Source organism: Cyclopterus lumpus, chromosome 18 (genome assembly GCF_009769545.1).
Source record: "Cyclopterus lumpus isolate fCycLum1 chromosome 18, fCycLum1.pri, whole genome shotgun sequence".
NCBI classification, from domain to species: domain Eukaryota; kingdom Metazoa; phylum Chordata; class Actinopteri; order Perciformes; family Cyclopteridae; genus Cyclopterus; species Cyclopterus lumpus.
In genome coordinates, this window is record NC_046983.1 from 1,931,672 (window position 1) to 1,948,419 (window position 16,748).

The following is a 16,748-nucleotide window of genomic DNA, read 5'->3' on the forward strand; positions in this document are numbered from 1 at the left end:
TAACATCCTTTTCCTCCCAAGTTGTATTAACAATAACTCAGAAAACGTCGAGTTTAAGCCGTTTAATTAAAGAACTTCCTGTACATTGATTCTGTGATACAATGAGTTTCCATGGACAATAAAAAGATAATATTAGTGCGGCGTTGAAAAGGCAAAAAACTAAATGTTGAACTTCTTGCATTGGGTCCACAGTTATACTTTTAAATGGAGAATTTAACACTAAAAACATATTTTGGAATTAATTTGAATTTAAATGTTTTCAAAGCGGACTGCTGACAGATTAAAAACAATAAAGAAATGAATGTTTAATTATTTCACCATGCAGTGCTTTGTGTGAATGAAGCACTGAAATTAAACAAAAGAAAGTACTCGTGGACATAAACAAAGAAAAAACTATTTACATCCTATTTAAACATTTGATATTTTAAAAAATAGCCCATACATACAAACTCCAGACATGTTATCATAAGTTACTACAATATGCAATAAAGTTATTAAATAAAAGGTTACCTGTAGAAATGTAAACAAACTGTTAGTTATTTTTCGAGCGTTTAATAAGCGGAGCTTTCCATTGATATGCGGTACATTAATAATAATGTAATGTTAGGTAATAGTAAAAATCAGTGGTGAGAAAGCCTGTAACATGGACACATATACATGGAGTAATTTTACACACTGTTTTAAGCGCCTATAACATAATAATAACAAATACTTGCCAGATTTTGGAAAGATATAAAAAAAAAGAGCAAAATAATTTACACAAAAGGACATTTTCTGACACATTTATTGATAAAGAGAAAGTGGAGCAGGCGGCCGGTCACATTACAGCTGTAAGTAGGTGAGTTACGTAAGAAGAGGAGGCCGACATGAGCAGAGGCCTCCTGGGTGGAAGGCTATTAAACAACTATTAAACAACTATTACCATAATTTACCATTCACCGTTACGACACCTGGAGGGACATATTCGACTTTGCCAGATAGAATTATCTATTAAAATAAGATTTCTTGCACGTAGTTATGTTTTGGTATTTCCTCACGTTTCGGGGGACATCCAAGAATGAAGCTTTTCGCCTTCACTCATGCGATCAACATCTCGGAGTCTTCCGCCACATTCCCCAGGAGTGTGTAGTGCTGATTAGATGGAAACCCGGAGGAGGAACGTGACCGCGGAAGCTTGGCGCTCTGGCCGGGCCCGAAAGCCCGGGGGTCGGACATCGAACGGTCGACGTGGGAACCGGGCGACCACGCCAGGTCCAGAGGAGCCAGGTCCAGAGGAGCCGGCATGCTGTGTCTGCGATTGGTTCTGTCGGCTCTGTCGACGGGGGGGGCGCGGACAGGATGGCTGCTCTGGCGCGAGAAGCCCCGCCTCCTGCTCGGGGGTATGTAGCCGGGCGTTCTGGTGGCGGCTGCAGGAAGAGACACCGACTCGTCATCCTGGGTAACGCACGCCGCCAGCCGGGCCTTGTGGTCCATCTGGAGCCGGAGGATGGCGTCTTCTTTCTGGCCGAGCTTCAGCTTGAGGTCCTCCACCTGCGTCGCGAGCATCTCGACGACGATGGTGCTTTTGTTCTCACCCGCGACCCGAACGCCCTCCAGCAGCAACCGACCTTCAGAGGAGCCGCCCGCCGTGCTTTGATTGGACGACGATGGAGTGCTCGGTTCCTCCGCTGCGTGAAAGAGATATCGGCCATTTGGTATCTTTGGAACAATATATATATATATATATATATATATATATATATATATACGCCCTGACATTTTATTTTATATATTGTAAACGTGATTGCTTCTGCTACAAACAAATTTCCCCCTGGGGATGAATAAAGTATATATCTAATCTATATCACAATATAGAATGTTTTCCATGTCTATATGAAAGAGAAAAAAAACTTGCATTAATACTTTCTAATTTTATTAAGAACACACCTTGAACATTAATACTCGGCACAGAGAGCTGTTTTTTGCCAATTTTTCCAAATACAATATTGTCTTATAGTTTATGACTTACCAGATTTTCCAAACCTCTTCCACAAAAAAAACGTTAACCAGCACGCGGCTACGAGAAGTAAAACGATCCCGACAGCGAAGCCGGCGGTCAGAATGCACGACTTCTTTCTAACGACTGAAACGACAATAAACATGATGCTAACATGATTAAATACTATAAACATGATGCTAACATGAGTAAATACTATAAACATCACAATGCTAACATGAGTAGATACTATAAACATCACGATGCTAACATGATTAAATACTATAAACATCACAATGCTAACATGAGTAAATACTATAAACATCACAATGCTAAAATGATTAAATACTATAAACATGATGCTAAAATGATTAAATACTATAAACATCATGATGCTAACATGAGTAAATACTACAAACATGATGCTAACATGAGTAAATACTATAAACATCATGATGCTAACATGAGTAAATACTATAAACATCACGATGCTAACATGAGTAAATACTATAAACATCATGATGCTAACATGAGTAAATACTACAAACATGATGCTAACATGAGTAAATACTATAAACATCACGATGCTAACATGAGTAAATACTACAAACATGATGCTAACATGAGTAAATACTATAAACATCATGATGCTAACATGAGTAAATACTATAAACATCACGATGCTAACATGAGTAAATACTATAAACCTCACGATGCTAACATGAGTAAATACTATAAACATCATGATGCTAACATGAGTAAATACTACAAACATGATGCTAACATGAGTAAATACTATAAACATCACGATGCTAACATGAGTAAATACTATAAACATCACGATGCTAACATGAGTAAATACTATAAACATGATGCTAACATGAGTAAATATTATAAACATCACGATGCTAACATGAGTAAATACTATAAACATGACGCTAACATGAGTAAATACTATAAACATCATGATGCTAACATGAGTAAATATTATAAACATGATGCTAACATGAGTAAATACTATAAACATGATGCTAACATGAGTAAATACTATAAACATCACGATGCTAACATGAGTAAATACTATAAACATGATGCTAACATGAGTAAATACTATAAACATCACGATGCTAACATGAGTAAATACTATAAACATGATGCTAACATGAGTAAATACTATAAACATGATGCTAACATGAGTAAATACTATAAACATGATGCTAACATGAGTAAATACTACAAACATGATGCTAACATGAGTAAATACTATAAACATGATGCTAACATGAGTAAATACTATAAACATCACGATGCTAACATGAGTAAATACTATAAACATCATGGCGTCACCGATCGGTTCGGAGAGAGATAATTTCTTCAGCTAATGCAATGAATCTAAATCGTTTCTTTGCATTATAAAAACAACCCTGTAATATGCAACACAGATTCTGAGAGATATGATGATTTAATTAGTGAATTCTGTGTTTGGTGAGACTCCAGCAGTCAATCACAGCTTCATAGTTTTTTAAAGATCTAGTTAAAGCAAACGGTTTATTCAGGGCAAGATTTTAAATGAAACATGTCGAATAAAATGTTTTTGATGAAATAATCACACTTTTAAGCTTTGGTTATTTTTTCTGCCTGAAGCTGTTTTTTTTAATCTTTCCGACAGTCATTGAACGCATTGTCGGAAAGATAATGACGGGCTTTTTACAGCTTGCGATTATTTATAATAATAATAATAATAATAATAATAATAATAATAACAATAATAATGCATTCTATTTGTAAGGCACTCTTCATTCAAGAATCTCAGAGTGCTGTTCATTCTTTGGGCTTCAGAGGGTGAAACAAAGCTGCAGCCGTACCTGGCAGGAGGATCTCCACGTCCCTGGTCTGGTTGATATCCCCCTGGTGAACTCTGCAGGTGACCCTGTGATGGAAACAGTCACAGCTGTCATGAGATGTCACACACCTTTATTTACCCAACTGCTTTGACCTGTAACCCTCCAGGAGGCGGAGCTACAACCAAGGTGTGTATTCACCTGCCAGAGGTTGCACACTGCATGCACCTGAATGTGTGTCTGTGAAACAACCGACTGCTTAAGTTCTAAGGAGGCCCCCTATGACAACAACAACAACAACAACAACAACAACAACAACACTCGAACCTCTCGGCGGCGTTCCGGAGCGTCGCTCTGCGTCTCACGGTGAAACATCCGCCGGCTTCTCGGTCTCTTTTGGGTTCGTCGCCCCCGATGTCGTTGCCCTGCTCGTCCAGGAAGGAGACCCGGGGCTCCGGCAGCCAGCAGTGGGCGCAGCACTCCAGGGTCACGCCTCCTCCCTCGGCTCGCCTGACGGACAGCTTTGGCTCAGACACGGCACCTGTTTGAAAATGATTTGCACCAATAAAAAGACTTTAATTTTATTTTTTTAAATCATAAAATTGTCGAATGCCGTTCTTCAAGGAGTGTTTCTCTCGCGGCGCGTGGGTGGAAACGGGCGGCTAATGACTCAATTTAAAAAGCCACGCCCACATTTCTCTTGTGTCGGTTTCGATTGATTTCTTTGGGTGAAACTCGAAGGTGTGTTTTCAGAAAACTACTGAGAACAAGATGTTTAATCAAAGAGGTGAAAAGTCAAACATAACCTGAAAATAGCTCATAACTGTGTTGCGTAATCAGGATTATTTGGGGTATTCTTTCCCTTGCGTAACACGCCCTCTGTAAACACGATACATGCGCCACGACAACACAATGTAGAGCTGCAACTGACTATTTCACTATTGAAGGTTATTTGTTTCATCAAGGGAACGTCTTCAGATCACAATCCTCCAAATAAGTCAGGATTTGACTCAATTTATGTTTTTGTTCAGACTAAAGTCAGAGCATTGGTTGAAGCCTTAACGGTCTTCTACATTGTCACGTTTAGAAATGTACCACACTAAGGCCACATGGTGAGGTTTAAATAGCCTATTTATTACGTAATACCAATAACCAGATGCTATAGGCAATTAGACTGTACACACACACAATAGCCGGTCTTCTTCTAGTCACCGTCCTGGTATGCAACAAGAGGAGAGTCAATGGCCTTTAATCCAGGTTGTCATGAACGAAACTGGATCAGCTTTATGGTCTGTTTGACTCTAAATTACCATAATTTACTAAATGAACATCACGCTGTATTGAAGAAGACTTGAAACTAGAGATTGAGACCAAAAACTAATGTTTACAATGTTTACTGAGGGAATACATCAAGAGAAGTAGAGTCATTTATATAGACTTCTATACAACCAGAGGAGTCGCCCCCTGGTGGTCAGGAGAGAGAATGCAGCTTTAACACATGAAGCATAGACTTCTATACAACCAGAGGAGTCGCCCTCTGGTGGTCAGTAGAGAGAATGCAGCTTTAACACATGAAGCATAGACTTCTATACAACCAGAGGAGTCGCCCCCTGGTGGTCAGGAGAGAGAATACAGCTTTAACACATGAAGCATAGACTTCTATACAACCAGAGGAGTCGCCCTCTGGTGGTCAGTAGAGAGAATGCAGCTTTAACACATGAAGCATAGACTTCTATACAACCAGAGGAGTCGCCCTCTGGTGGTCAGTAGAGAGAATGCAGCTTTAACACATGAAGCATAGACTTCTATACAATCAGAGGAGTCGCCCCCTGGTGGTCAGGAGAGAGAATGCAGCTTTAACACATGAAGCATAGACTTCTATACAACCAGAGGAGTCGCCCTCTGGTGGTCAGTAGAGAGAATGCAGCTTCAACACATGAAGCATAGACTTCTATACAATCAGAGGAGTCGCCCCCTGGTGGTCAGGAGAGAGAATGCAGCTTTAACACATGAAGCATAGACTTCTATACAACCAGAGGAGTCGCCCCCTGCTGGTCAGTAGAGAGAATGCAGCTTTAACACATGAAGCATAGACTTCTATACAACCAGAGGAGTCGCCCCCTGGTGGTCAGTAGATAGAATGCAGCTTTAACACATGAAGCATAGACTTCTATACAACCAGAGGAGTCGCCCCCTGGTGGTCAGTAGAGAGAATGCAGCGTTAACACATGAAGCATAGACTTCTATACAACCAGAGGAGTCGCCCCCTGGTGGTCAGTAGATAGAATGCAGCTTTAACACATGAAGCATAGACTTCTATACAACCAGAGGAGTCGCCCCCTGGTGGTCAGGAGAGAGAATACAGCTTTAACACATGAAGCATAGACTTCTATACAACCAGAGGAGTCGCCCCCTGGTGGTCAGGAGAGAGAATACAGCTTTAACACATGAAGCATAGACTTCTATACAACCAGAGGAGTCGCCCTCTGGTGGTCAGTAGAGAGAATGCAGCTTTAACACATGAAGCATAGACTTCTATACAACCAGAGGAGTCGCCCTCTGGTGGTCAGTAGAGAGAATGCAGCTTCAACACATGAAGCATAGACTTCTATACAATCAGAGGAGTCGCCCCCTGGTGGTCAGGGGAGAGAATGCAGCTTTAACACATGAAGCATAGACTTCTATACAACCAGAGGAGTCGCCCTCTGGTGGTCAGTAGAGAGAATGCAGCTTCAACACATGAAGCATAGACTTCTATACAATCAGAGGAGTCGCCCCCTGGTGGTCAGGGGAGAGAATACAGCTTTAACACATGAAGCATAGACTTCTATACAACCAGAGGAGTCGCCCTCTGGTGGTCAGTAGAGAGAATGCAGCTTTAACACATGAAGCATAGACTTCTATACAACCAGAGGAGTCGCCCTCTGGTGGTCAGTAGAGAGAATGCAGCTTCAACACATGAAGCATAGACTTCTATACAATCAGAGGAGTCGCCCCCTGGTGGTCAGGGGAGAGAATGCAGCTTTAACACATGAAGCATAGACTTCTATACAACCAGAGGAGTCGCCCCCTGGTGGTCAGGAGAGAGAATGCAGCTTTAACACATGAAGCATAGACTTCTATACAACCAGAGGAGTCGCCCCCTGGTGGTCAGGAGAGAGAATGCAGCTTTAACACATGAAGCATAGACTTCTATACAACCAGAGGAGTCGCCCCCTGGTGGTCAGGAGAGAGAATGCAGCTTTAACACATGAAGCATAGACTTCTATACAACCAGAGGAGTCGCCCCCTGGTGGTCAGGAGAGAGAATGCAGCTTTAACACATGAAGCATAGACTTCTATACAATCAGAGGAGTCGCCCCCTGGTGGTCAGGGGAGAGAATGCAGCTTTAACACATGAAGCATAGACTTCTATACAACCAGAGGAGTCGCCCCCTGGTGGTCAGGAGAGAGAATGCAGCTTTAACACATGAAGCATAGACTTCTATACAACCAGAGGAGTCGCCCCCTGGTGGTCAGGAGAGAGAATGCAGCTTTAACACATGAAGCATAGACTTCTATACAACCAGAGGAGTCGCCCCCTGGTTGTCAGTAGACAGAATGCAGCCTGTGCAGCACTCTTAGGCGGACAGTTTAGAGTACAAGACCTTTACTTTCTCTAAATAACTGACTTGACGCACCCACAACGAGCTCCACTGGTGTGATGTCCCGGGGGGCCGTCCTCCACCACCTCATGCACTGGTACCTCCCAGCATCTGACAGCTGCACGTTGGAGATCCTCAGCGAGATGTTTCCGTTGTTCAGTTCCTTCACGATGAGGCTCGTCCTGTACCGGAAGGCCGGGTTCTTCATCTCGGGCGTCTCGCCGCCATTGCGGTACAAGAAGACCACGTTTGGCTTCAGGCCTTCCTTGGACCACTCTACTGTTGGGAAGTCATCACTGGCCTTGATGCTGAAGCTGCAGGGCAGAGTTACGTCCCCGCCCGCCAAAGCCAGGACCGTCTCTGGTGGACCATGAACCAAGGTGTCTCCTAGAAGCACATGAATCATTTCAAAACACATTTCATCATCAAAAGGTTGTCAAACGAATTGCTCGGCTAAAAAGACACAAATTATTCTGTTAAAGCTGCTCGGAGGAACCGTCATGTAGTGTTGGTTCTGGAGCTCGTGGACTAAAGTGGTAGTGTCTCTGAGCCGTTCTGCCCCTCGGTCCTGGTTCTGGTACCCATGAGGAGCTTTAAGAAGAACTCCATAGAACCAGACCATCTTCTCTCTGTTTACTAATGGAGGTCTACAGAGGACCAGGACGAACCGGGTACAATATCCTTACAGTAAAAAATTAAGCACACACACTTCAAATGTCACTCTATAACTACTGTTAGTGATAATTACTATTGAAATTATTAATATTGATTAAATAAACTATTACTAATTCAGATTTAGGGCGGTGAGCGAGACACTGAGTGGCCTCCTGGCAGCGTTCCAGGTTTCCTTCCATCGTCCAGGACACACGTCCTCTCTGAACACACACGTCCTCTCTGGACACACACGTCCTCTCGAGACACACACGTCCTCTCTAGACACACACGTCCTGGACACACACGTCCTCTCGAGACACACACGTCCTCTCTAGACACACACGTCCTCTCTGAACACACACGTCCTCTCTGGACACACACGTCCTCTCTAGACACACACGTCCTGGACACACACGTCCTCTCTAGACACACACGTCCTCTCTGAACACACACGTCCTCTCTGGACACACACGTCCTCTCTAGACACACACGTCCTCTCTAGACACACACGTCCTGGACACACACGTCCTCTCTAGACACACACGTCCTCTCTGAACACACACGTCCTCTCTGGACACACACGTCCTCTCTGGACACACACGTCCTCTCTAGACACACACGTCCTCTCTGGACACACACGTCCTCTCTGGACACACACGTCCTCTCTGGACACACACGTCCTCTCTAGACACACACGTCCTGGACACACACGTCCTCTCTGGACACACACGTCCTCTCTGGACACACACGTCCTCTCTGGACACACACGTCCTGGACACACACGTCCTCTCTGGACACACACGTCCTCTCTGGACACACACGTCCTGGACACACACGTCCTCTCTGGACACACACGTCCTCTCTGGACACACACGTCCTCTCTGGACACACACGTCCTGGACACACACGTCCTCTCTGGACACACACGTCCTCTCTAGACACACACGTCCTGGACACACACGTCCTCTCTGGACACACACGTCCTCTCTGGACACACACGTCCTGGACACACACGTCCTCTCTGGACACACACGTCCTCTCTGGACACACACGTCCTCTCTGGACACACACGTCCTGGACACACACGTCCTCTCTGGACACACACGTCCTGGACACACACGTCCTCTCTGGACACACACGTCCTCTCTAGACACACACGTCCTGGACACACACGTCCTCTCTGGACACACACGTCCTCTCTGGACACACACGTCCTCTCTGGACACACACGTCCTGGACACACACATCCTCTCTGGACACACACACGTCCTCTCTGGACACACACGTCCTGGACACACACGTCCTCTCTAGACACACACGTCCTGGACACACACGTCCTCTCTAGACACACACGTCCTCTCTAGACACACACGTCCTCTCTGGACACACACGTCCTCTCTAGACACACACGTCCTCTCTGGACACACACGTCCTCTCTAGACACACACGTCCTCTCTGGACACACACGTCCTCTCTAGACACACACGTCCTGGACACACACGTCCTCTCTAGACACACACGTCCTGGACACACACGTCCTCTCTGGACACACACGTCCTCTCTAGACACACACGTCCTGGACACACACGTCCTCTCTGGACACACACGTCCTCTCTAGACACACACGTCCTGGACACACACGTCCTCTCTGGACACACACGTCCTCTCTAGACACACACGTCCTCTCTAGACACACACGTCCTCTCTGGACACACACGTCCTCTCTGGACACACACGTCCTCTCTGGACACACACGTCCTGGACACACACGTCCTCTCTGGACACACACGTCCTCTCTGGACACACACGTCCTGGACACACACGTCCTCTCTGGACACACACGTCCTCTCTAGACACACACGTCCTGGACACACACGTCCTCTCTGGACACACACGTCCTCTCTGGACACACACGTCCTCTCTGGACACACACGTCCTGGACACACACATCCTCTCTGGACACACACACGTCCTCTCTGGACACACACGTCCTGGACACACACGTCCTCTCTAGACACACACGTCCTCTCTGGACACACACGTCCTCTCTAGACACACACGTCCTGGACACACACGTCCTCTCTGGACACACACGTCCTCTCTGGACACACACGTCCTCTCTGGACACACACGTCCTCTCTGGACACACACGTCCTGGACACACACGTCCTCTCTGGACACACACACGTCCTCTCTGGACACACACGTCCTGGACACACACGTCCTCTCTAGACACACACGTCCTCTCTAGACACACACGTCCTCTCTGGACACACACGTCCTCTCTGGACACACACGTCCTGGACACACACGTCCTCTCTGGACACACACACGTCCTCTCTGGACACACACGTCCTGGACACACACGTCCTCTCTAGACACACACGTCCTCTCTGGACACACACGTCCTCTCTGGACACACACGTCCTGGACACACACATCCTCTCTGGACACACACACGTCCTCTCTGGACACACACGTCCTGGACACACACGTCCTCTCTAGACACACACGTCCTCTCTGGACACACACGTCCTCTCTGGACACACACGTCCTCTCTGGACACACACGTCCTGGACACACACGTCCTCTCTAGACACACACGTCCTCTCTGGACACACACGTCCTCTCTAGACACACACACGTCCTCTCTGGACACACACGTCCTCTCTAGACACACACGTCCTCTCTGGACACACACGTCCTCTCGAGACACACACGTCCTCTCTAGACACACACGTCCTCTCTGGACACACACGTCCTCTCTGAACACACACGTCCTCTCTGGACACACACGTCCTCTCTAGACACACACGTCCTGGACACACACGTCCTCTCTAGACACACACGTCCTCTCTGAACACACACGTCCTCTCTGGACACACACGTCCTCTCTGGACACACACGTCCTCTCTAGACACACACGTCCTCTCTAGACACACACGTCCTGGACACACACGTCCTCTCTAGACACACACGTCCTCTCTGAACACACACGTCCTCTCTGGACACACACGTCCTCTCTGGACACACACGTCCTCTCTAGACACACACGTCCTCTCTGGACACACACGTCCTCTCTGGACACACACGTCCTCTCTGGACACACACGTCCTCTCTAGACACACACGTCCTGGACACACACGTCCTCTCTGGACACACACGTCCTCTCTGGACACACACGTCCTCTCTGGACACACACGTCCTGGACACACACGTCCTCTCTGGACACACACGTCCTCTCTAGACACACACGTCCTGGACACACACGTCCTCTCTGGACACACACGTCCTCTCTGGACACACACGTCCTCTCTGGACACACACGTCCTGGACACACACGTCCTCTCTGGACACACACGTCCTCTCTAGACACACACGTCCTGGACACACACGTCCTCTCTGGACACACACGTCCTCTCTGGACACACACGTCCTGGACACACACGTCCTCTCTGGACACACACGTCCTCTCTGGACACACACGTCCTCTCTGGACACACACGTCCTGGACACACACGTCCTCTCTGGACACACACGTCCTGGACACACACGTCCTCTCTGGACACACACGTCCTCTCTAGACACACACGTCCTGGACACACACGTCCTCTCTGGACACACACGTCCTCTCTGGACACACACGTCCTCTCTGGACACACACGTCCTGGACACACACATCCTCTCTGGACACACACACGTCCTCTCTGGACACACACGTCCTGGACACACACGTCCTCTCTAGACACACACGTCCTGGACACACACGTCCTCTCTAGACACACACGTCCTCTCTAGACACACACGTCCTCTCTAGACACACACGTCCTCTCTGGACACACACGTCCTCTCTAGACACACACGTCCTCTCTGGACACACACGTCCTCTCTAGACACACACGTCCTCTCTGGACACACACGTCCTCTCTAGACACACACGTCCTGGACACACACGTCCTCTCTGGACACACACGTCCTCTCTAGACACACACGTCCTGGACACACACGTCCTCTCTGGACACACACGTCCTCTCTAGACACACACGTCCTCTCTAGACACACACGTCCTCTCTGGACACACACGTCCTCTCTGGACACACACGTCCTCTCTGGACACACACGTCCTGGACACACACGTCCTCTCTGGACACACACGTCCTCTCTGGACACACACGTCCTGGACACACACGTCCTCTCTGGACACACACGTCCTCTCTAGACACACACGTCCTGGACACACACGTCCTCTCTGGACACACACGTCCTCTCTGGACACACACGTCCTCTCTGGACACACACGTCCTGGACACACACATCCTCTCTGGACACACTCACGTCCTCTCTGGACACACACGTCCTGGACACACACGTCCTCTCTAGACACACACGTCCTCTCTGGACACACACGTCCTCTCTAGACACACACGTCCTGGACACACACGTCCTCTCTGGACACACACGTCCTCTCTGGACACACACGTCCTCTCTGGACACACACGTCCTCTCTGGACACACACGTCCTGGACACACACGTCCTCTCTGGACACACACACGTCCTCTCTGGACACACACGTCCTGGACACACACGTCCTCTCTGGACACACACACGTCCTCTCTGGACACACACGTCCTGGACACACACGTCCTCTCTAGACACACACGTCCTCTCTAGACACACACGTCCTCTCTGGACACACACGTCCTCTCTGGACACACACGTCCTGGACACACACGTCCTCTCTGGACACACACACGTCCTCTCTGGACACACACGTCCTGGACACACACGTCCTCTCTAGACACACACGTCCTCTCTGGACACACACGTCCTCTCTGGACACACACGTCCTGGACACACACATCCTCTCTGGACACACACACGTCCTCTCTGGACACACACGTCCTGGACACACACGTCCTCTCTAGACACACACGTCCTCTCTGGACACACACGTCCTCTCTGGACACACACGTCCTCTCTGGACACACACGTCCTGGACACACACGTCCTCTCTAGACACACACGTCCTCTCTGGACACACACGTCCTCTCTAGACACACACACGTCCTCTCTGGACACACACGTCCTCTCTAGACACACACGTCCTCTCTGGACACACACGTCCTCTCTGGACACACACACGTCCTCTCTGGACACACACGTCCTCTCTGGACACACACGTCCTGGACACACACGTCCTCTCTAGACACACACGTCCTCTCTGGACACACACGTCCTCTCTGGACACACACACGTCCTCTCTAGACACACACGTCCTCTCTGGACACACACGTCCTCTCTAGACACACACACGTCCTCTCTGGACACACACGTCCTGGACACACACGTCCTCTCTAGACACACACGTCCTCTCTGGACACACACGTCCTCTCTAGACACACACGTCCTCTCTAGACACACACGTCCTGGACACACACGTCCTCTCTAGACACACACGTCCTCTCTGGACACACACGTCCTGGACACACACGTCCTCTCTGGACACACACACGTCCTCTCTGGACACACACACGTCCTCTCTGGACACACACGTCCTGGACACACACGTCCTCTCTAGACACACACGTCCTCTCTGGACACACACGTCCTCTCTGGACACACACGTCCTCTCTAGACACACACGTCCTCTCTGGACACACACGTCCTCTCTAGACACACACGTCCTCTCTAGACACACACACGTCCTCTCTGGACACACACGTCCTCTCTGGACACACACGTCCTCTCTGGACACACACGTCCTCTCTGGACACACACACGTCCTCTCTGGACACACACACGTCCTCTCTGGACACACACGTCCTCTCTAGACACACACGTCCTCTCTGGACACACACGTCCTCTCTGGACACACACACGTCCTCTCTGGACACACACGTCCTCTCTGGACACACACGTCCTCTCTGGACACACACGTCCTCTCTGGACACACACGTCCTGGACACACACGTCCTCTCTGGACACACACGTCCTCTCTGGACACACACACGTCCTCTCTAGACACACACACGTCCTCTCTGGACACACACGTCCTCTCTAGACACACACGTCCTCTCTGGACACACACGTCCTCTCTGGACACACACACGTCCTCTCTGGACACACACGTCCTCTCTGGACACACACGTCCTGGACACACACGTCCTCTCTAGACACACACGTCCTCTCTGGACACACACGTCCTCTCTGGACACACACACGTCCTCTCTAGACACACACGTCCTCTCTGGACACACACGTCCTCTCTAGACACACACACGTCCTCTCTGGACACACACGTCCTGGACACACACGTCCTCTCTAGACACACACGTCCTCTCTGGACACACACGTCCTCTCTAGACACACACGTCCTCTCTAGACACACACGTCCTGGACACACACGTCCTCTCTAGACACACACGTCCTCTCTGGACACACACGTCCTGGACACACACGTCCTCTCTAGACACACACGTCCTCTCTGGACACACACGTCCTGGACACACACGTCCTCTCTAGACACACACGTCCTCTCTGGACACACACGTCCTCTCTGGACACACACGTCCTCTCTGGACACACACGTCCTCTCTAGACACACACGTCCTCTCTGGACACACACGTCCTCTCTGAAGACGCCTCGGGGGTTAACAGACTCTTCCGGCTCCGAACCGGGCGGACGGGATCCTGACAGCGCCGCTAATGGATTGTGGGACATGAATCTCTCCGGCAGCCTTCTCCTGTGCCAACAGGTCTGCAGCTCTCCGTCGGGGTGAAAGAGAGAAAGGATGACTCCGTGTGCTAGTTGGATATGGGGGGGCGGAGCCTGCGGACTCCTGAAAACAACAGGCCCCATTTTTTCCTCGAAGGCTGTGAAGAGAGAGGAATCTGGACCAACTGGAAACCGGCAGCACTCCTTCGCTTCACAAATCATCAAAAAGTCCCAGTTCAACGGATCACGTTACGCAACATCAGAGAATAGATATTTACAGTCGTGGAAAAAGTATTTGGATCCTTAGAAGTACGAATACTAGTAAAAGTCCTGCGATTTAAATCATTAGTAGGAAAATATACTTCATGTATCAGAAGTAAAAGTACTGTACTGTTAGAGAGTTACTGTATAGCTGCTCCAGGTGGAGACACTTTTAACGACTTCATATGAAGTTATTTTAGTCGAGTGTGTGTTCCACGATCGAATTCTTCAAACATTACATTGATAAAACTCGCAATAATACAACAAATAGTGAAAATAGTGAGAAATGTTGGTGTTTGGTGTTTGTTTAGTCTCAAGTACAAGTACAGGTACAAGTACCTCAACATTGCACAGGCCTCAGTAAATGTACGGAGTTACATTGCACCACTACTATTTATTTCGAGCATGTTAAAGACAAAGAAAGTATCATTTTAAATAACTTTTTTTTCATTTACCTGGACAACAAGACAGCAGAGCGGTGAGCAGGAGAAGAGGATTCATTACCGGAAGTCATCTGAAGGGGACCCTGAACACCTCTGAACCGTGATCCAGCTCCTGAGACCGTCTGCGGACCGCGAGGCTCCTCTTTCACTCCGCCGGCTCCACGGGGGATTCTGTGTTGCGTTCAGGGTCACCGGGAAAACTGTGCACTGTTCTGCTGTTTCAGTCAAACATAAACTGCAACAAGTGATATTGCAAAAATAAAACAAATACATTTTGGCATGAAGAGTTATTGTCATCCTGAATACAGTTTTTAATTTTGTTGTTGTTGTCTTGAGGCAACAACTTTAACACAGTTGGTAACACGTTCCATAAAAGGGCAGAAATACACGATAATTTCTTGGAAAACATTATTTAATTTATTACAATATGGACAAATCAACGTAATTATCTTTAAACTTCTACGTTCATTTTTTTCTTTGGGTGTGGATTTTGATTTGAAGGTGTTATTTCCTATTTTTATGGAACGTTCTCGAACGTCACAGCAACCAAACTGGACTCAACTGTTTGTCTCTGACTCACAGAAGAAGATCAAGTTTTTCAAAGAGCTTCACATAAAACCATTGAAAGTAACAATCGGGAACATTTATTGATTTAAATAACATTTTTAACTTGGTAAACAAATATTTTTTAGATTTGAAAAACATTTTGGATTGATTTTGCTTTTTGATTTGATGAGTTTGGATTGATGGATAAATCTTGGATTTGATAAAAAATGTTGGTTGCTGAAGAGTAAAAATGTAATTTAAATGACATTTTTAATTGATAAATCCATTTGATTTTAATAGTGTTGGTTGTTTGGGGCATTGATGATAATTATAACCACAGCTCCACCCACATGGAGCACGCCATGGACACGTTTCCAGAAGACCAGAAGAGACCATGAGGCTGAGGAACCATCCAGAAAGGGCACGGAGAGGGTTTAAATGCCCCTAATGCCCCTTTTAAAACTATTAAATAATACAGTCTGACATTAACATGTATTGTCATGCTAAATAGAGTTGTAGGGTTCTCCTTGAAGCACCAACTATTTGATTTACTGTAAGTATCTGTGTGATATTCATACATTACATCTGTATGCGCTACGCTGACTTCTAAACATCACACCTGATCCTCATCAAGCTGGAGACATGGAGGACTGCAGGTCACTTTCCTT

At 47.5% G+C, this 16,748-nt stretch overlaps 1 protein-coding gene across 1 annotated transcript; it reads right to left on the reverse strand.

Annotated features, from left to right (window-relative positions):
• Nucleotides 1-48: 48 nt before the first annotated feature.
• LOC117747541 (butyrophilin subfamily 3 member A2-like) lies at nucleotides 49-15,702 on the reverse strand. The gene is made up of 6 exons (XM_034556865.1): nucleotides 15,547-15,702; nucleotides 7,497-7,847; nucleotides 4,144-4,357; nucleotides 3,841-3,905; nucleotides 2,009-2,122; nucleotides 49-1,667 (listed from the first exon to the last, which is right to left on the reverse strand). The coding sequence occupies exons 1-6, from the start codon at nucleotides 15,590-15,592 to the stop codon at nucleotides 1,078-1,080; spliced, it is 1,380 nt and encodes a 459-aa protein (XP_034412756.1). The 5' UTR covers nucleotides 15,593-15,702; the 3' UTR covers nucleotides 49-1,077.
• Nucleotides 15,703-16,748: the final 1,046 nt, after the last annotated feature.